The 22,716-nt window shown below is 39.8% G+C and overlaps 1 protein-coding gene across 2 annotated transcripts in view; it reads left to right on the top strand.

Annotated features, from left to right (window-relative positions):
- APBA2 (amyloid beta precursor protein binding family A member 2) overlaps window positions 1-22,716 on the top strand; it is a 413,133-nt gene that overhangs the window by 220,552 nt on the left and 169,865 nt on the right. For both annotated transcript variants that reach the window (XM_044283308.1, XM_044283307.1), the window contains one exon: window positions 18,878-19,023. In XM_044283308.1, coding sequence (XP_044139243.1) covers window positions 18,878-19,023 — 146 coding nt within the window. The remainder of the gene's footprint in view (window positions 1-18,877; window positions 19,024-22,716) is intronic.

Genomic DNA, 22,716 nt, shown 5'->3' with positions numbered 1-22,716 from the left:
TTCAGTCAATCAATCAATCACACGTGCAAAAGGAAACATCACTAGCAATGATGTACCATTCTTGCTCACGTAACCACAGAAGCCAGTTAGTGGCTGCAGCAGTTTCATGACCAAGAACGGCTGCCCATCTCTTCCAGTCCTGCAGGACTTCCAGGAACCACAGTTCTGGAATGGAAAGGCTTTTGAAAGTGGAGAAATATTTTTTCTATTTCTTGAACACACTGCTGCCTGACAGGTTTTAAATTAGGCTGTTCAAACCCTTTAATGTACTGGACATTATATTTAGCATAGATTTATTCCTTCTAGTACAAATTCACATAGAAAACCTGCAGAATTGGTGGTTTATGAAAGGTGAATGTTAAGAATGTGTAGCCTCTTGGACTCAGGATTATAGAAACTGAGGGTGATGTGTATTGAATGTGGAAGTAATTATCACTCATTGTCTCCCACGAGCATTGATTAAGCGATAATCCTTAGAAGCTCTTAAAGAAGTAATTTGCAGATCCAAGTGACTAAAAGACTTAATTAAGCTAAAAGCCTTGGTTCGGGTGTCATTTTCTGTGACTTCATGGAGGGTTGCTGCATGGTTTCTGTATTAATGTGTTTGTTTCAATGTGTTTAAGGGAATGTGTCACCTATAAAACCAGATAGTAATACATATTCATTTTTTAAAATGTTTTGGGATTGTAGTTTTTTTTATTCTATTTTCTGTACATAATTATGGAGGTATGAGGACAACCATCTTGCATGTTACCTGCATGTTATGCTTCACATTGACTTCTATGGGATAGCTTTCTAGGCATGCTTTGTGACTTGTGTAGAGGATGTCATACAGGGAGGGGAATAGATAAGATGTGCCATAATGTATTGTGAATGTTGGATTCTGTGGTATCAGTATGTAGGTAATATCGGTCATTATAATTCTACCTGTGATGACAATGAGACGACTGCTGAGAAGTAATCTCCCCGGAATAGCCTATTATTACACCTCGTGGATTTAATTTTTTTTTTTAAATATAGATGACATGGGAGATTAAACAAAATCTATATTCTAAAATATGTTTAACATTAAAACTAGATTTTTACATTAGGTCATTTTATGATGACATTTTCCTTTTAAAGCTTTTATAAATAATGTGCATATAAAATGTCTATGGTTAACAGCAAGAGTCATTTATGATTGGACAGCCTGCCTCATTTGAAAAACATCTGTCACAGTTTTTTTGTTATAATCAGTCTTATCCTATAATATGTTCTTGTTGGAATAGTCAATTAGATGCTGTCTTACTTTTTATTGTCCGACTGCACCTGTTCATGTCTCTTAATAGGTATTTTGAGTGTAGCTTGTAGACGTGTATGAACGGCTCTGACCAATTACATGCACTATTTCCTGGCAGGGTATGTGATGTCACATGACCGGTCGGTAAGCTGCCAGGATGTGGATGAAGGTGCTAAATTTTGTATTCTAAGAAGGCTGGCCAGGGACAAAATGCTTCATAAATATTTGTGATTTTTTTCAAAGACTTGCAGGTGACGAGGACCATATTATAAGTGAGTTAAAGTGAATCTGTCAGCTTAATATGCTGCCTTATTTAAGGGCAGCAGTTAGAAGCCAAAATGGCGCATAAAGTACTAGCGGAGCACTGAAATAATATGCTGGTCTTATATTAAGAGTCCAGTTGTATTCATGAACAGAACCCTGTCCTAACCCCCTGGGGCCACGATTGACAGGCTGCTGTATATGTACTGTCAATCTATCTTGAGAAGTGCATCCTTTGCTGGTAGTAGCAAAGTGGCCCAGTAATTTTTTGTGCCATCTTGTCTAGCTTGTACCTATAGCTATACTATACTGTCCTTACATAAGGCAGCATATTGTACTGACATATCCACTAACCCTTTCCAGTCTTTAAAAACTGGGCCTGCTCGCGAATGCAGCAGGCACCATAGCTCTTTGGTTGATGCAGACATTAGCCACAGCAGATACCTGTCGCTAATGTCTGCGACTGGCAATAACGCAGATCACAGACATTTAACCATTAGATACCATGATTAAATTGTGACCACGACAACTGAAGTGGTTTTTACAGGGCTCCCGAGGCTTCAACAGCTTCCTTGTGCAGAGATCGGGGAAGCAGTTGCTTCTACATAACAACTTGGGGCCCTGCAGGTGACAGGGCTTCATAAGAACATAGTGAATCTGCAATGCATTGCAGTGATAATCCATTGAAAGGTTTGGAGAAGCAGTCTATTGTTTGCATGTTATAGCTAACTAGGGTAACTTTAAAAAGTGAATTTTTTTTAAATATAAAAAAATTTCTAAAAATCTAATCACCTCTCTTTCCTCATAATAAAAATAAACATCATAGGCCTTACCGCATCCTGAAATGCCAGCACTATTAAAATATAAACGTATTTATCCTGTACGGTGAATGTCGTAATGGGGATAAAAATCGAAATATCCAGTTCGACAATTTTTGGATGCGTCACCTCCAATTGAAATTGAATAAAAAGTGATCAAATGTCATACACACTCCAAAATGGCATTAATAAAAACTACAGACCGCTAAAAGTAAGACCCTACATAACTCAGTAGATAAACTTTATAAAAGATAATGAGGGTCAAAATATGGTGATGAAAAGAAAAAGTTTTTTTACAAAGTTTCATTTTCTTGTAGAATTAAAACAGAAAAAAATATATAAATGTGGTACTATTGTAATTGTAGTAACCCAGAGAATGAAGGTTTTACTTCACAGGGAATGTCGTAAAAATGAAACCCCTAAAATGATGGCAGAATTGCAATTTTTTTTTGCAATGCCTCCCCATTTGGAATTTGTTTCCAGATTCCCACTACATTGTATGCAATATTAAATGGTGATATTAGAAAGTAAAACTTGACCCACAACAAAGAAGCCCTCTTACAGCAATGTGAATGGAAAAATAAAAAGTTATGAGTTTGGGAAGACAGGGGGTAAAAAATGAGAAGACAAAAACTGAAAATTGCAGGGTGGTTAATAGGTTAAAGAAAATAACCCTCACATAGTATTACATGTATTTATTATATTATTCAAAAAAACTATGGCCCAGGCTAACTAATCGTAATGATGGCGTAAGCTTAGACAGGCTGTGTAGACCTGCCCCAGTTGTTTCACAGGGGCTCAGCCCAATTTAAAATGTCGTGCAGGGATAGAAACTTTTCACCGACTCTATAACAACTATTGGTTGGCTTACTGACAGATTTTTTTTTACGCCACAATTTAGCCAAACTTTTGGAGCAAAATGGCACATCTTAGGTCCCCTTTCCCCTAAAACTCCACCCACTTTCTGTTAAGCCCCATCCCTTGTCAAGCATATTAAAAAAATGTTTAGAAACCCTAGATGTGCTAAAATGCACCACTTTTTTTTGCATATTTTTGGCACAGGCACATTAGTAAAGCTGGGCTAATGTCTCTTTTCCATTGTGTGTAAAGCTAGGGTCAAATCCCACAAAACCTGTGTTTTCCTCATACTCCATATTTTTATTTCATCTGAATAAATTCTGTTTATTACTCCCCTTAAGCTATATTATTTTGTAATGTTTCATAAAATTGCTAAGAAAACAGCGTATTACACTGCAGTATGGTCTAGAGAAAGTTTATGTCATGCATCAGTCATGTGAAGGTTAACCTTTGAAGTGAGCAATGCAACAGTAGTTTCCCCAGATTTAATACAGGATTAAAGTGCCTACTGAGGACCCCAATGCAACTCTCAATACCGCCGTACAGGAAGAGTAGGAAAGCATGTCATTGGCTTAAAGTGTAGAACATCCCACCCAGCAGTTGAAATGGTGATCTGAGATAGGCCAGTGTGTAACCACTAGTGTTGATCACGAATATTCGAATTGCAAATTTTTATCGCGAATATAGCTTACTTCGAACATTCGCGAATATTTAGAATATATGAATTTCAAATATTCGAGATTTTTTTATTGCATATTTTTTTAATTAATGATTCCTCCCTGCTTGTTGCTTGTGGACCAATTACCCATTGGCCCACAAGCAAGAAGCAGGGAGGAATCATGACTTTAAATGGAAAAAATAATGGATATAAAAAATAACTAATATATAGCTCTATATCGAATATATTAGTTTTTTTAAATATTCATAAAATCCAAAAACAAGAATATATAGCAATATAGCGAATATTCGAAAAAAACAAACATAGAGCAATATAGCTAATATAGTGCTATAATCTTCTTTGTCTAATAGTTGTAATTTTTTTCTCATCTGAAGTTCAGATTGGAAAAAAAATTCAACTATTGAAAAAAAAGATTATAGCACTATATTAGCTAAATTGCTCTTTATTCGTTTTTTTGAATATTCGCTGTATTGCTATATATTCTTGTTTTAAAATATTACGAATATTTGAAAAAATGAATATATTCAATATAGTGCTATGACTCATTGGCCCACAAACAAGAAGCAGGGAGGTATCATGTTTTTACTCGGCAATTGAAAAATTTGTGATAAAAACTCACATTACGAAAATTTGCATATTACGTGATCATTACCTTGTCGATTTTTCGAGTAAAAAAAATCTTAGAATATAACGAATATTCAAATTTGCTAATATTCTCCGAATATTCTACAAAATATTGGCGAAATATCGCAAATTCGAATATGACCCCTGCCGCTCATCACTAGTAACCACCTCTCATCTCAAGGTGTACACCTCTTTCTCCTCACATTTAACTGTCAATTAACATGCATATTATCCCCTATTTCAACATCTTAAAATGGTTGTTAAGCTTTAACTTTTGATAGAAACCTGTTGTAGTGTACCTGTTGAAAAAAAAATCATACTCCCCGCTGCTCCAATTCTGCTCCCTAGCTCTCTTCAGTGGTCTTTAAGTCTTTTTCCTGTAATCTTCTGGACAGACAGGGTCACTTGCACCACTGCAGCCAATGACTTACCTCAGCAGAGGCGTGTCCCCCAGTGGCACATCACTGCTGAAGCCAGTCATGCCTCATGTAATCCGGTCCGTCTGGCATAAAAATGTGGGGCGTGATAAATTCTATCTGCAGCCTCTCAAATTTTTTTACATATTCATGTGACTAGATTTTCAATTCATATGTTTGAAAAACGAATGAAATACAGTAGGGCATGCAACAATAAAGAGCAATTTATGTTGATTGAGCTCTTCCAATAGCATATAAATTACAATGCGTGCCTAACTTTGTAAACAGGTTATTATACCAGCCGCTAGTTCCTCATTCCACTCACTTTGTTTCAGATTATTAACATTTCTATTCAATCCTCATGAAATAATAATTTCTGAACTGGCAATAATTTCTTAACATTTATACCGTAACTTGAATATTATCAAAGGGCATGTGAAATATTAAAAACATAACTCATGTTTGGTTATAAATTATATATTTTGCATTTGCAGCTGAACTTCAAGGCTGAATATCTGTTAAAATTTTTATATTAAATGGTGTGGATTCAGATGTATTTTTTAACTACTTTACTATAGCTGGCCAGTGGCCATACACATTAGTCTTTTGTAGGCTGAATCCACCGAGGAAGGGTCTGGCTGACACACTATCTTGTATGGGGAGGTCCTGACTCTCCCCCGACAGATGATGTTAGATGAGACATAGATCTTGCAAAATGATATTTTCGCCCTAGCCTTTTTTTCTCCTCAGAGATAAACTGCTGCCAGAAGTAGCCGTCTCTGCTCTTCCAATAGAATACACATACACGTTCGGCCGAGCTAAACATGTATGCGTATGGGGAGGGAATTGGGAAAGATAGCTGTCGGCCAAATGATAAAAAGCAAGTCTAGTAGAATAGGTTTTGTAGTGTGTCTACATGTTAGGAGTGATATGAAAGGGTGTTTCAAAGAGGCAATTGTGGATAAAGATGTTGAGGTTATTGAAATCCTCTGGGTGGAATTACAAAGGGAAATCAACACCGAAAAAAATTGTTCTTGGTGTAGTCTATAGACCTCCTAACATCACGGAGAAGATTGAATGTGCAGCTGTATAAGCAAATACAGTGGGCTGCACAGAGGAGACAGCCAGGGTTTGATTTCATTATTGATAACGCTTAGCAGTTCCTCCCCACTGTGGCTCCGTTTGGCCAAGCTGACGAGATGCAGACCTGCGTGGCAATGTCTAGCTTTGCATAGGTGATATGCTAGAGCAGTGTTTCCCAACCAGTCTGCCTCCAGCTGTTGCAAAACTACAACTCCCAGCATGCCCGCACAGCCAAAGGCTGTCCAGGCATGCTGGGAGTTGTAGTTTTGCAACAGCTGGAGGCACACTGGTTGGGAAACACGGTGCTAGAGGACCACTGTGAACTGAGCCTAGAGGGGAGGAAGAGGACAAGATCGAGGATGAGGAGGCAGAGGAGGACATTGGCGCAGAAATCCCAGCATTACAATGCGGAGGCAGCATTGCCATCACTTGGCCAAGTTGCTGGTGTGCCTTGGTCTGAACTATATATACCAGCCATGGTAGCACCCTGCTGGCTCAGCCGCTGCCTCAGGCAAAAGCTGTCATCCTCATCACCTGATGATGAAGCCCCCTCTACACCAGCTCCCACGTGCGATCGGCTACATCATCATCCACTACTGTCTGCATGTCACTGATGTCACTCTCACCGGTTTCAGGGCCATGTGCCTGACCGCTCGCAATACCTGCTCCCACACGACTCTCATCGTCACTACTTGCCCGCTGAACCCGCTCTCACATGAGAGTGGCGGCCCTGCTCTAACAGCCCGGACCGGCAGGAGTGCCAATCCAGGCTTTTTAACACTTTACATGCTGCAGGCAAAGGCACCCGCCGCATGTAAAGTGCTGACACAGGGAGCGGGCTCCCTCTGTCTCCCATCGGAACCCTGCAAATGCGAGAGCGGGGTGCCAATGTGTGTGAAGTCTGGCTGGGGTCTATGAAGGCCCCAAGCCTGCCTTGTTTAGTTTCCAGCAGGCTGCACCTCTCTCTGGCACAGCCTGCTGGTCAATGTCAGAATAGCACTGACATTAAAATGGAATGCACTGTAGGGATAGTGCATTGCATTTTAAAAGCAATCAAAAAGCTGTCTGTTATAGTACCCTTATGGGACTATTAAGTGGTAAAAAAAGTAAAAAAACAAACCTAAAAAATGTATTCAATTGAAAAAAAAAAAATCACATAAAAAAAATGATGCTTTAAAAAAAAAAATTCTTCCCCATATGTTTGGTATTGCCGCGTCCATAATGACCCTGACTACATAAATATCATGTAAATTATCCCCTATGGTAAACGCTATAAAAAAAAAGACAGAATTGCTAATTTATTCTTAGTTGCCACTGAAAAAAAACCTAATAATAAGCGATCAAAAAGCACCATTTACTCCAACATGATACCAATGAAAATGCAAGTCATCCCACAAAAATCAAGCCCCCACACAACTCCATAGGTCTTGGGGAGCAGCAATGCAAGACCATATTTTTCTTTTAAAAAAAGGGGTTTATTGCAAAAAAGTAGTAAAATGTAAAAAAATAAAAAAATATACGTATTTGGTATCACTGTAATCGTACTGAACCAGAGAATAAAGATATTATATTATTTATACCAAAAAATGAACGCCGTAAAATTTATAACATAAAAACGCAGTGGCAGTACTGCTGTTTTTCCCATCTCCTTCCCAGAAAGAGTTAGTAAAAGTTAATCAGAAAGGTATGTGTATCCCAAAATGGCGCCATTAAAAACTACAACTTGTCCCTCAAAACATAAGCCCCCATTAAGCTATATAGATGAAAAAATAAAAAAGTTATAGCTCTTGGAATGCGACGATGAAAAAAGGAAGAAGAATGCTTGGTCAGTAAGGCCCAAAACAGGCTGGTCACTAAGGGGTTAATGCTGAGGCATACTAACTGTATCACTAAAATAACAGATTAACTCTGAATGTCAGTGCACTAGAACGTGATGCACACAGCGGTATATTACACATGCCTTTAATCTCTCCACTATTCTATTAATAATTTTCAGCAACACTGTCCCTAGCGCATGAGCGCTTGTCATGTCTCTCCCTCTGCTCAACTCATAGGACAATGGTGGAGACCGCACAGGATGAGGGTTTTATAGGGCTGTGACTTCACAGTGGATGGCTATCTGCAGATTGGCTGGCTGCATGGCATTATGGGTGATCTCGCGTTCCGGGCTTCTTACTTCCACCTTGTAACACGTGCAGCCATCATTTTAGGAAAAACTGATTTGTTAACATGAAATGAGAAAATTCTGATTCGTTCAAAGTTTTCATAAACTTCAGACTGAAATCCGCTTTAAATGTTTTGCTTCCCTCAACGTTAATTATCAGTATCTGATCGGTGGGGGCCCTGTGGGTGCCGCGGCCTTCTCACAGCTTTTCCTAGGCCAGTTACAACATGTTCATTGGTCACGTGGCCTAGGAGAATCTCCTCCCCATTCAAGTGAAGGCAACGGTGCTCACAGGAACGCCGATGCCTACTAAAACAGCTGATTGGCGTTTTGCATACTCTATGAATGATGTAGAGTTGGGACAACTTTCCCTATTCACTCAATGAAGTAAACGCCTCTAAAATATCCTCCCATTGTCCCTGCTCTATCCCTCCCACATCATCCTCACACTTTTTCTTTCTAGTTAACGAATGAGAGATCAGAAACTTGTCCAGTAACAATATATAGAGCATAGATATCAAACCTCTCTTTTCGTTCCCTATAAGGATTAATTTTTGAGCGAGATTAATTTTAAAATGCGAGTATCTTTTTTCTTCATGGTGTTATATCTGTAGGTATTAATAAAACCTTGTTCGAGGAATTTGAAATTTCCCTTTGTATATTCATAAATGATTTAAACACCCCATCTTCTACCAAGTCACCTATCCTATAAATTCTGTTATTTTCCCATCCATGAAAACCAGACAGAGAAAGAAATTCCGGAAGCCGAGAGATGTTCCAAATTGGGGCCAACTCACTGACGCCCATCACCCCTCTCAGCTGCTTGACCTTCATCCAGACTCTTTTCATAAGGCCTATCAGAGGGATATTATCTGCCAGCGTGTGTTCCCCCTTCCCTTCCAGTATCCACATTAAATCCTTCTTCCCCAATTTCTGCTGTAAAATCCAGCTAGTCATGTCTGTAAGTGTAAAATCATTCTATTGGGGTTAGAATGAATGCGTGCTGCCCAAGGTGTTCTACGGAGCCAGCTGACTTGATCCACATGATATGGAAGTGTCAATGTCTGGATAGGCTCTGGTCGGGTGTACTAGAGATCATACACCAAAACACGGCAGTTAGGATTGACAGAGACCCCAAAATATGTATTCTGGGTTATGTCTCTGAAATAGGGACTGAGGAGTATAGTAAGATCGCAGTAGGTAGATTGCTGTATGTAGCCAGGAAACTGATTGTGTTACACTGGATACGGACTAGCCCCCCGACCTTGGAAGAATTTATGGGCAAAGTCAATGACATGTTGATCTGTGAGAAAGCTATTTTCCTGAAAAGAGGGTGTCCGCAAAAGTTTGAGAAACTATGGAGTAACTGGTTATCCAATAGCCACACTTGATTCTAGGAGTGGGAAAGTGTCGCATGCAGGCCGGAGTGAGTACAAAGGGTGGGGGGGGGGGAGTTAGGGGTAGGGAAGATATTTCATGTATGTTTTATATGCTATATTACACACAAAATGACAATACACAATGTACACATCTGTACAAATCTTGAACAGATGTATTTTTCTGTATTAAGACATAATAATGTTTCTACTGTATACAGCTTTGTAATCTTGACAAATAAAAAATACTTGATATAAAAAAAAAATGCTGATTGGCCGGGTTGCCGGGTGTCAGACCCCCACCAATCAGATACTGATGACATATCCTAGTGATATATTATTAGTTACTTGGTTGAAAAAAAAATTTTTTGATAGGGATTAGTTGGGTAGACACTATTACTGCTCACCTTTTAACATGTATGGCCTGTCCAAATAAAAACAAAATTTTCATTGATCGCGTATATACTGTATATTTTTACTGCTTTCTTGATAGAATAACTAGTATTGTAAGCTACAATATGCTGTGGGCATGTTACTGTTCAGAGGTAACAGAAAAATACAGTAGAATGAAATGATATACAAGCTATAATCAAATACAGTACAAGCGAGATCTCTTAAGTGACTGTACAGATGCCAAGCAGACCAGATATTTACCAGGGATACGTAATCAACTGTAAACTCTCCCTTTTAGACCACTGTGTAGTTGAGATTTCATCCATCTATTAATAAAATGTGTAAAGCGTTTTTCTTTGCATTTCAACCAGTACTGGCAATAGATAAAATGATTCAGTAGAAAACGGAGGTCTCTACTGAATGCAGGGGTGCATGCTGCTTTTGGCTTTATGGCTGCAGTCAAGCATATGTCTCCTGCATATAACAAATGACCTTTCAGACTTAGATTAACAATAACCATTTGGTGCGCAAGGATGACTTGAAATTATATTTCAATAGTTAAGCCATGAATTTGTCAGTGAAGTACTGCACACATTTACCTGGTAGTTAAATATTATGGAAACAATTTAGATATCTTTCTAGGTGTAAAACTTATAATTCAGCTAATAAAAGTCGATTTTAAATAGGATAGATAGATACAGATGGCATAGAGTAGAGGTGTAGCTAGGCTTTCCAGCACCCGGGACAAGGATTAAATTTACATAAAAAATAATATATCTTTTTTTTTACACTAAGCCACTCTTCTAACTCAGCCCAGTGCATAGCTATACTCACCTAGTCCTACTTACCTAATAAAATCTATCATAGGGTACACGGCAGTACCAGTACACCAACTGGTCCTACCATATCCAGGGTCGCAGGCATGTCGATGTGATGTCCACTTGATCAAGAACAAGGTTTCTGTGGTGACAGAGCAAAAAATTACAATCACATAAGGAAGGGATTGTGACTGCCCCTTTTAAATCCCCAGCAGGGGGTGCTGTGCTGACCCTGTAAGACCTAGCCATCCCAATGTATGACAGGGTAATCTAGGGCATTTCCCCGTAGTGCTACCGCACATTACTAATGCCCACATTGTGCCTCCTTTACAGCAGAAATGCCCACAGTTAACATTTTGGCAAAGTCAAGAAAACATGAATAATATAGCATAATTATAATAACAATATAAAAATAAGAAATAAAGCATCATTATCCCCTTTCAGACACAGACAGTTTTCACCTTTCTGACACAGCCTAGTTTTCCTAATCTGACATGTGGCACTTATGTGGTAATAAATATGGAATGCTTTTACTTATCCAAACCATTCTGAGATTGTAATTCACATTAGTGATACATTTGGCTTTACCTTTATTTATTAAAACTATCTAAAAATTTCAGAATATTTGGAAAAAGTGCAGTTTTCTAAAATAGTTCTTAAATAACCATATGTCTACTTTATGTTTTTGTCATTTTGTAAATGTTTTTGGGATTTTAGAAGGCTTAGCATTTTAGAAGCAATTCATCTAATTTTGCAGAAAATTTCTAAAACTGAGTGTTTTAAGGACCAGTTCAGTTCTGAAGTGATTTTGAGAGGCTTACATGATAGAAACCACCCATAAATGACCCCATTTTAGAAATTGCACTTCTCAAATTATTCAAAACTGATTTTAGAAACTCTTTAGGTGTTCCAAGCAAAAAGGAGGGGAAATTTAACAAATTAATTTGTTTGCAGATTTTGCATTTAATTAAACTTAAACATGGCAAGGGTAAACAGCATAACAAACCTCAATATTTATTACCCTGATTCTTAAGTTTACAAAAATATCCCATATGTGGTCATAAACTGCTGTATGGGCACAATGCAGGGTTCAGAAGAGAAAGAGCACCATGTCCATTTGAGGCCTAGTTGGGTGATTTATACAGCACTGGCTGACAACTGCAGAGATTCTGAGGTAAAATAAAAGAAACCCCCAAGAACCCTATTTTAGAAACCACATCCCTCGCAGAATTTATCAAGGGATATGGGATCATTTTGTCCCCACAGGTGTTTTGCAAAAATGTATGCACATCAGTTGGTGGAATGTAAAAATTGCAATTTTTACACAGAATATGATATTCCATTGCCCAATATGTTGTGTCCATAGTTTTTTTTTTTTGAAAGCTTTGCTACTTTTACACAATTAAAGTATATTTTAGGGGGGGAAATCATGTTTTTGTGTTGCCATTTTCAGAGAGGCATTTTTAAAAATGTTTCTGACAATGTTATATGACTGCTTCTATCTTGCAGTATGAGTTGATGTTTTCATCTACACCATTTTGGGGTACATACAACTTGATCACTTGATATGATTTTTGGGAGAAGAGGTGACCAAAAAAATGATTGTCCTTTCATAGTTTTTATTTATTTGGCTGTTCTCAGCCTTGTAGGCTTCCGTAGCTGGCAAGCCGTATGGACTCCGGCTGCCATACCAACCATTGTCAGCCTGCAACATCATCATGGGGAGCAGATGGGTTGAGAAAGGGAGCCTCCTTCCTTTGTAAGCCCCTTAGATGCTGCGGTCAGTGTTTACCATGGCATCTAATGGGTTGATTGGACTAAATTTGAGGATTTTTTTATTTATTTTTTTACTGATGCCGGGGGTTACAGCAGTAACATCAGTAACAGCACTAAATCAGAAACAGCCATTCCCCTATCTCTGATTGGGCAAGCACAGCTGCTGTGCCAGCCTGATCAGTGTGCTGTACATGTACAGTGAAATGTTACATAGTTAATTCAGTTGAAAGAAGATATAAGTCCATCAAGTTCAACCAAGGGATAGGTGGGGACGTGAATCCCAGCAGGAAGTGAGACTCAGATTTCTACTCATTTTCATAAGCATTAATGTAATTTACTTTTAAGAATTCATCTAAAAGCTTTTTAAAACTGTCCACTGTTCCTGCTGTGACCACGTCCTGAGGAAGTCTATTCCACAGATTCACAGTTCTTAGAGTAAAGAAGCTTTGATGCTTTTAAAGACTGAACTTTTTCTACTCCAGTCGGAGGCAGTGCCCCTTGTCTGTTCAGGGGATTTTACATGTAACTGTTTTTCACAGTATTTTTTGTATGGCCCATTTATAAATTTGTATAGGTTATTCATGTCCCCCCTTAGACGCCTCTTCTCAAGACTAAATACAGTACCTTGCAAAAGTATAAACCCCCCTGACTTTTTTCGTTTTTGGTTACATTACAGCCTTAAATTCAATGTTTTGTTAATCTGAATTTTATGTCATGGATTAGAACACAATAGTCTAAGTTTGTGAGGTGAAATGAGAAAAATATATAAATAAAACTATTGTTTACAAATAGAAAACAGAAAATTGGCATGTGCGTATATATTCACCCCCTTTGTTAGGAAGCCCATAAAAAGCTATGATGCAACCAATTACCTTCAGAAGTCACATAATTATTGAAATTATGTCCACCTGTGTGCAATCTTAGAATCACATGATCTGTCATTACATATATACACTTTTTTTGAAAGGCCCCAGTGGCAACACCTAAGCAAGAGGCATCACTAACCAAACACTTCCATGAAGACCAAGGAACTTTCCAAACAAGTAAGAGGCATGGTTGTTAAGAAGTACAAGTCAGGGTTAGATTATAAAAAAATATCCAAATCTTTGATGATCTCCAGGAGCACCATCAAATCTATCATAACCAATTGGAAAGAACATGGCACAACAGCAAACCTGCCAAGATACGGCCGTCCGCCAAAACTCACGGACCGGGCAAGGAGGGCATTTATCCGAGAAGCAGCACAGAGACCTAAGGTAACCCTGGAGTTCCACAGCAGAGACTGGAGTATCTGTACATAGGACGATAATAAGCCGTACGCTTCATAGAGTTAGGCTTTATGGCGGAGTGGCCAGAAGAAAGCCATTACTTTCAGCTAAAAACAATAAGGCACGTTGTGAGTTTGCAAAAAGGCATGTGGGAGACACTAAAATTGAACTTTCCGGCCATCAAAGAAAACGCTCTGGCGCAAAACCCAACACAATACATCACCTAAAGAACACCAGCATGCTGTGGGGATGTTTTTCAGCAGCTGGGACTGGGAAACTGGTCAGAGTTGAGGGAGAGATGGATGGTGCAGGGATACAGGGATAATCTTGAGCAAAACCTGACCACTCTGTGCGTGATTTGAGGCTAGGATGGAGGTTCACCTTCCAGCAGGACAATGACCCGAAACACACTGCTAAAGCAACACTTGAGTGGTTTAGGGGAACATGTAAATGTGTTGGAATGACCTAGTCAAAGCCATATTTCAGTCAAATAAAAAATCTGTGGTCAGACTTAAAGATTGCTGTTCGCAAGCGCAAACCATCCAACTTGAAGGAGCTGGAGCAGTTTTGCATCCCAGTGGTAAGATGTGACAAGCTCATAGAGACCTATTCAAAGCGACTTGGATCTGTGTTTGCGGGAAAAGGTGGCTTTACAATGTATTGACTTTAGGGGGGTGAATAGTTATGCACAGTTATTTTTTCTGTTAGTTTACCCTATTTGTTGTTTGCTGCACAATAAAAAAACAAAAAACAAAAAAAAAAAAACAACTTCAAAGTTATGGGCATGTTCTGTAAATTAAATGATGCAAATCCTCAAACAATCCATGTTAATTCCAGGTTGTGAGGCACCAAAATACAAAAAAAGTCAAGGGGGGTGAATACTTCTGCAAGCACTGTACATGTAATTCTTTTAATCTTTCTTCATAACTAAGACCCTCCATGCCCCTTATCAGTTTAGTCGCTCTGCTCTGTACTTTTTCCAGCTGCAGTGCGTCCTTTCTATGGACTGGTGTCCAGAACTGAACTGCATATTCCAGATGAGGTCGCACCAATGCTTTGTAGAGTGGTAATATTACATCTCTGCCCCGCGAGTCCGTTTCTGTCATGCATGACAATATCCTGGGGGCCTTAGAAGCAGCCGATTGACATTGTATGCTGTTATTTAATATATGATCTACTAGGACACCCAAATCCTTCTCTACAAGTGACTCTCACAGTGTTATTTGCCCGCCTAGGACATATGAAGCACGGAGATTATTATTACCAAGATGCATAACTTTACATTTATCACCTTGACCATTTGCCAAGTTGATGCCCAATCACTCAGAGTGTAGTTTATGGACATCTTCCGTAGACTGCACAGTACTACACAGCTTAGTGTTATCTGCAAAAATAGAAAAGGTGCTATTAATCCCGTCCTCAATATTATTCATAAATAAATTAAATAACAGAGGACCCAGCACTGAACCTTGGGGTACACCACTTATAACCCGGGACCATTCTGAATAGGAATCATTGACCACAACTCTCTGGACACGGTCCTTCAGCCAGTTTTCAATCCAATTACAAACTATACTTTCCAAGCCTTTAGACATTACTTTACCTATTAAATTTCTATTAGGCACAGTATCAAAAGCCTTTGCAAAATCCAGTGTGGGGATTTGCTCTGGTAAACAGGATAAACGGACGCAGTATAGAGGCACCAACTAGTTTGTAAACCAAAAGTTCTGTGTTTATTCACCCATTAGAAAGTTCAGAGAACAAAAAAACACTTTCAAGCAAAAAAGTCACCTTGCAGTATTGGTGTCAGTTCACACCATGCGACCTGTTCTGCCAACAAGAGTCTATCAGCAGACTTTAGTCGGCCTGTTTCCCCTCACATGGGTCTCAGCCCTCCACCCCGGCACAAGTCTCAGATCCCAATACAGAGATCCCCTCTGCATGAACCCAGTTGTCTTTTAAAGGCAGCTAGTTGTTAACAAAAACCCGAACCGGCATCTGTGATCCAGTCTGGAGTTTGACCTTACCTGACTGCTAATTAGTCCAGCAGCACACACTGGGAGGAAAATACCTGTCTCCGCATACAATTCCCTTTACTGTGTCACACCAGAAACACTACATCCACAGCCGGCCGTCTGTCCAGGCTACTACTCACCTCCTCATAAAAACAAATCAGGTTAGGGTACATTCACACTAGTATTTATATATACACCAATAAATGACTCACCGAAGTGAGTACCCATGCCAAGCCTGCATGCAAAGTTAGACACCAAAAAAGAGAAATAGGGCTAGCACAAAATAGTAGTAAATATAAGCTTTATTATAGTCTCAACACGAGACAAAATACGATAAAATACAGATAAAAAACAATATAGTGGTGGTTGAAGGACACACTGGACGACATGGGACACCACTAATCACTCAACATATATATCCAGGCTGGGAATGTCACATAGTATATACATAAACATAACCCAACATAGGTGTCTAATACATATAACCAGCCAAAACTATAGCTATAAGAACAGAGTACAAATTAGATACAGTACAAAGAAGAATAAAGTGCATAGTGCAAATCTAACAGAGTACATAGATCTGTTATACTGAACTGTCCACTATAGAGCCATGCAGTAAAATACCTGAGTGGTGGACCAGGAAAAACCCCAATGCACGTTTCCCGTAAGCTTCTTCAGACACACACACACACTCCTTCCCCCTGAAGAAGCTTATGCGAAACGTGCGTTGGGGTTGGGGTTAGATTTGCACTATGCACTTTATGCTTCTTTGTACTGTATCTAATTTGTACTCTGTTCTTATAGCTATAGTTTTGGCTGGTTATATGTATTAGACACCTATGTTGGGTTATGTATATACTATGTGACATTTCCAGCCTGGATATATATGTTGAGTGATTAGTGGTGTCCCATGTCGTCCAGTGTGTCCTTCAACCACCACTATATTGTTTTTTATCTGTATTTTATTGTATTTTGTCTTGTGTTGAGACTATAATAAAGCTTATATTTACTACTATTTTGTGCTAGCCCTATTTCTCTTTTTTGGTGTCTTACTTTCACACTAGTGTTAAAGTTTTATGGTATTGTCTTTTGTCATAGGGGCTTAATACTGGAAAAAAAACTCTTCAGTTTTGTCCCTATTCATTGTCAATGGGGATAGAACTGAACAGAACAGAATGCTCCAAAATGAACTCCGTTCCGTTTAGTTGCATTCCCAGACCGGAGAGCAAACCGCAACATGTTGTATTTTGCTTTCCGTCCTGGAGATGCGGAGCAAAACGGATCTGTCATGACTCAAATGCAAGTCAATGGATCTGGCACAATCTGCCACAATAGAAAACGGATCCGCCATTGACTTTCATTGGAGCTAATGACGATTTTGTTTTGACAATGTAAAAAATATGTTAAAGAATAAAGATAATACAACCGGATCCATTCATAACAGATGCAGATGGCTGTATTATCAGTAATGGAAGCGTTTTTGCTGGACCCTGCCAGATCCAGCAAAAATGCTAGTATGAAAGTAGCCTGAGTCTGACAACTTATGTCTTTGGTAAACCCATGTTGGTTATCACTTAAATTATTACTAGCAGAAGGACCCGGCTTCGCACGGGTATATTTAATTTATTTTATTTTATGTTTCCGTGTGTCGTAAAAAGATATAGAGTTTCCCTATAACAGTGACCTCTACAGTATCCACCCCCTTGACAATGACCTCCACAGTGCCTGCCCCTTTAACATTGACTTCCACAGTGGCCACCCTTTTAACATTGACCTCCACAGTGCCTTCCCCTTTAACAATGAATTTCACAGTCCCCACCCCTTTAATAGTGCCTGCACATTTAACAGTGACCTTCACAGTGCCCGCCCCTTTAACAGTGGCTTTCACAGTGACCGACCCTTTAAAAGTGACTTTTACTGCTACCACTCCTTTATCAGTGACTTTCACAGTGACCACCCCTTTAACAGTGACTTTAACAGTGACCGCCCCTTTAACAGTGACTTTCATAGTGGCTGCCCCTTTAAAAGAGACTTTTGTAGTTACCGCCCCTTTTAACAGTGACTTTCACAGTCACCGCCCCTTTAACAGTGACTTTCAGTGACTGCCCCTTCAACAGTGACTTTCAGTGACCGCCCCTTTAACAGTGACCGCCCCTTTTAACAGTGACTTTTACAGTGGCCGCCCCTTTAACAGAGACTTTCAAAGTGACAGCCACTTTAACAGTGACTTTCACAGTGACTGCCCCTTTAACAGGGACCTTCATAGAGCTCGCCCCTTTAATAACAGTGACCTTCACAGTGCCCGCCCATTTAATAACAGTGACCTCCAGTGTGCCCGCCCCTTTAATAACCGTGACCTCCACTGTGCCCACCCCTTTAAAAACAGTGACCTTCACGGTGCACGCCCCTTTAAAAACATTGACCTCCACAGTACCCGCCCCTTTAAGCAGTAAAGAAAAATGGCTGGGTTGTTATGGAAACCTGGAGTAAAACTGTGTTTATGGCAGTTGGGATTTGAAGAGAAAGACTTGGAGGCTTGTATTTGGGGGGGGGCTAATTTTTGGGGAATATATCAGGAACGGTACGTCCTAGAGAGCTGAGACCCAGTCTAAAACTTTCCCGGACACCTGATGTACCTGTGCGCCAAATTTGGTGAAGATCGGGCTAGTCATTTGGTTGCGCATAAAGAACATCCACACAGACGTCTAGATAGACAGACAGACAGAAACTCATTTTTATATATATGAAAGATTTATCGTCACATACACCTGTATATAGTCCCTTAAGAGTCCTTCAAACATTTTTCAAACATATACTTCCCGCTGTGGCGTATATGTACACTGCAAGTCAGGAATGTGTTATAATGCATATTTGTCAACCAGTGACATCTAAAGTGACATCTATACATTATGAGAATAAATTATTGAGATTGTTATATAAACATGCTGAATTAGTCATACTGTCATTTCATGTTTTTCCAGTATTCTTTCTGTGTTTGTGAGTATATAATAATTAGACTCTGCTAACCATCTGGTATCTCTCATTCTAGTGCCTGGCCCTTGTGAGCCAGAAGATCTTATTGATGGAATCATCTTTGCAGCCAATTTCTTGGGCTCTACACAGCTGTTGTCAGAACGCAATCCATCGAAAAATATCCGAATGATGCAAGCTCAAGAAGCTGTCAGCCGTGTGAAGGTGAGCGGTTTATAGATTTTATAGTGAGGCCTCTGTGAAATCTCTACATGTGTTAAAATGCTACAGTTTACAGTATCTACTGCTGGATTTACTGTACTATTAACTGCCCTTATGGTCCATTCACAAAGTCTGACATGTTCACATGTGGCTGCTACAGTAATTTACCACTATTTTTCATTATATACATTGGGGCCGATTTACTAAGTCAGTGGCTGGTGTAAACTTAGGTGATAATATATCAATATGCAACCTTTGCTCTTTTTTTAAGTGTCTGCTTAGTTTGAAGCCAGTTTTTTTAAACAAATTTACTAAATGGCTCCTGGCAATCTTTTAAATGCATTTCACAAAATACCTATGGATTTTTCAGTGTAAAGTCTAATTATTAGTGATGAGCGAACTTCTGTTTTAAGTTCGGCGTCTAAAGTTCGGCTTCCAGTTAGCGGAGAATCCCGATATCGATTCAGAATTCCGTTGTGGTCCGTGGTAGCGGAATCAATAATCGGCCATTATTGATTCCGCTACCACAGACCACAACGGTATTCGGAATCCATATCGGGATTCTCCGCTAACCGGAAGCCGAACTTTAGACTCCGAACTTAAAACAGAAGTTCGCTCATCACTACTAATTATATTTATTACAAAGGTTCTGTCTGTACCATAACAGGGGACTGAATCACATTTGCATTTTTTTTTGCATTCCCCCCCCCCCCCCCCAAAAAAAAAGTTTATAAATCTAGCTAAAGCTACTTTCACACTAGCGGCAGCCTTCTCCGGCAGGCTGTTCCGGCGGGTGAACAGCCTGCCGGAGCTGTGCTGCCACTAGTACACGTGTGCCGCCGGAGGTCTGCTCCGGCCCCATTGACAGCACCGCAAACATGCTGAGAGGCGGCCGGAATAAAACTATGACATGTTCACCCACTGGAACTGCCTGCCAGAGAAGGCTGCCGCTAATGTGAAAGTAGCCTAAAAATGGATCTCCTCCCACAAAATATATGGCCCTTAGTAAATACAAACTATCACAAACTACCCTAGAAATGTTGAAACTATGTCATAAATGTGGTGAAAATGCCCACTCCACTGTCAGCTGTTTAGACAGGCTGTCTAGACATACAATATATATATGTATATATATATATATATATATATATATATATATCTCACAAGGGCTCAGGCTGGGTAATAGATGTGGTGCAGGTACAGACATTTTTGTCTAACTTTACACCAACTATTGGTTGGCTTACTTTGCAACAGAATTTTATAGCAGAATTGTGGTATATCCGCTTATTTAAAAATCTGAAATAAAATGGAAAATCATAATGATACAAAAAAAATTATATTTGTTTATAACTCAGATGAGTACATTAGAAACATTTATTGTGATTTTAATGTATTGATAATCACAATAACCTGTACATGCATAATTATTTTTTTTACATACACTGGAGAAAAGTCCTGACTATTTACGGATGGTTGACAACCCTTACCCTATACATCAGTTTTGTTTTTTATTTCCTGCTGTAGACATATTGACTTCACTGATGAAAACAAAATCAAACACAATGCACCAGCACTCTAAAAACTTAGAATATTTGAAATAATGCATAATAATTCACTATATAAAAGAATATAAGGTACTCAGTAAATATATTTTGATCAAAATAATTTCTGCCCATCCACCACAGCAAAGTAATCTCTTTCTGGATGGGAACCTACTGTATATGATATCTGTCTCTGTGTCAACCGGCCTCAAGTTAATTTAGGGAGAGCAGGTTCTATGTGTATACTGTGTTTGCTGTATATGTTACCTCTCTCTGTGCCAGCAGACTACAGCTATATGTGGTAAGGATGACAAGTTAGGCTGAGTTCACACTTTAGTTATTTGGTTAGTAATTTCCATGAGTCATGTGAGCCAAAATCAGATGCAGGTGAAAAACACAGAATAGGTGCAAATCAAATCATTATACCTGATCTGTGGTTTTGTTTCACAATAACTTATGGAAATAACTGACCATATAACTGAACTGTGAACTCATCCTTCGGAGCGCACAATCAAGATCACTGTCAAAAACTAACATTTTGAAAACCATATGTAAAAATGTAATGCAAAATCAAGATATGGCTATTTTCAGTTCATAGATATGTGCTGACTACTGAAAATCATGGAGGCTGTATTTATGTAGTGAAGACACACTTGACCCATGACTTGGCTCATGACTTTAAACAGCACCTGCTATCAGTTCTCCTGACATGTCTGCTATAGTGAATACTTGTGTTTCCCTTGAAATAACAATACTGGAGCATCTATTATTAGAAATGCATCAATAAATTGACAACATGTCAGTGTTTGATTTCCATCAGTGATTTTGAGCCCAAACCAGGTGCGGCTCTAACGCAGAACTTTTCCTTATACCTTATGTCGGTGGAGGCTCCAGTCCTGGTTTTGGCTCACAATCACTGACCAAAACACTGACATGTGAATGAGGCTTTAGGTGTGTGTCCCTACACAGTTTTACACTGTCCAATCAGTGCTAACATTGTTAGAGTGTTTTGGGACACACCTTATAAACAAGCTGAATAGTAATTCCCAGTGTTACAGGCAATGTGTGTGGACCCACTGTACAAACTAATGGTTTGACTTAGGACTAAAGGGCATTATCCTGACAGTCCTCCAGTATTCACCCTTTAACCCCTATACCGAGATCTAGACCTTGCTGCAGAGTTGCCACCATGACGCTACCTCTTGAGATAGTCCTGGTATGGTTGCAGGCTGACCTAGTGGGTCAGAGACACCGATGCAAAGCACCAAAGGATCAGGCAATGCGTAGTCTGGAAACAGGCCAAGATCAGAGCAAGCAGTGTACTAGTATATCCAGGGCAGACAGCTTTAGGGCAATTGAAAAACCAGGCTAAGGTCATGGCAAGTGGCTAGAAGTCATAGTCGGTAGTTGGTAGTCAGGGGGAAACCCTCTTCCTTACCAAGTACACATGTAGTTAGACAGAGAATCACTTTGCTAGTTACTGTAGACTGGGAAACCTAAAGCTCAGACACACTCCTACTGGGGAGGATGCCTTAAAGGGGTTGTCTCATCATAGACAATGGGGACATATTGCTAGGATATGCCCCCATTGTCTTATAGGTGCAGGTCCCACCTATATAGAGAACAGAGCCCCGCAATGTGGTGGCTGGAGTACTCTTGTCCGGCCACCGCCAAGCCGGCTCCCCATAGAAGTGAATGGGAGCGTACTGCGCATGCGCAGCCCCTGCTCCCATTCATTTCTATGGGGCTGACGGAAATAGCAGAGCCAGGTATTTTCGGCTATTTTTGCCGGCCCCATAGAAAATGAATGGAGGGAGGCTGTGCATGCGCAGTGCGCCCTCCTTCACTTGCGGGACTTCGTTCTCGATATAGGTGCAGGTCCAAGTGGTCCTAGCGATATGCCCTCATTGTCCATGATGAGACAACCCCTTCAAATACCCAAGGACAGCCTGTGCTGGGGAAAAATTTTGATGTGTGTGCACTGGCCCTTTAAGAGGCCGAGAGCAGACGCACCCTATTGAACAGGACAGGAGGCATAACAGAACAAGGGCAGGACTCAGTCTGCACAAAGATGTTGCAGTCATGGAGCGCTAGTGGCAGGAGAGCGGAACAGCGACGGGCAGGGTGAGTAGCTCAGTGTCAGTGCTCTCAGGGG

The sequence above is a fragment of the Bufo gargarizans genome, chromosome 2 (assembly GCF_014858855.1).
Source record: "Bufo gargarizans isolate SCDJY-AF-19 chromosome 2, ASM1485885v1, whole genome shotgun sequence".
In the NCBI taxonomy this organism is placed as follows: Eukaryota; Metazoa; Chordata; class Amphibia; order Anura; family Bufonidae; genus Bufo; species Bufo gargarizans.
The sequence above is the reverse complement of the archived record's forward strand: the minus strand, read 5'-3'. Positions and strand labels throughout refer to the sequence as shown.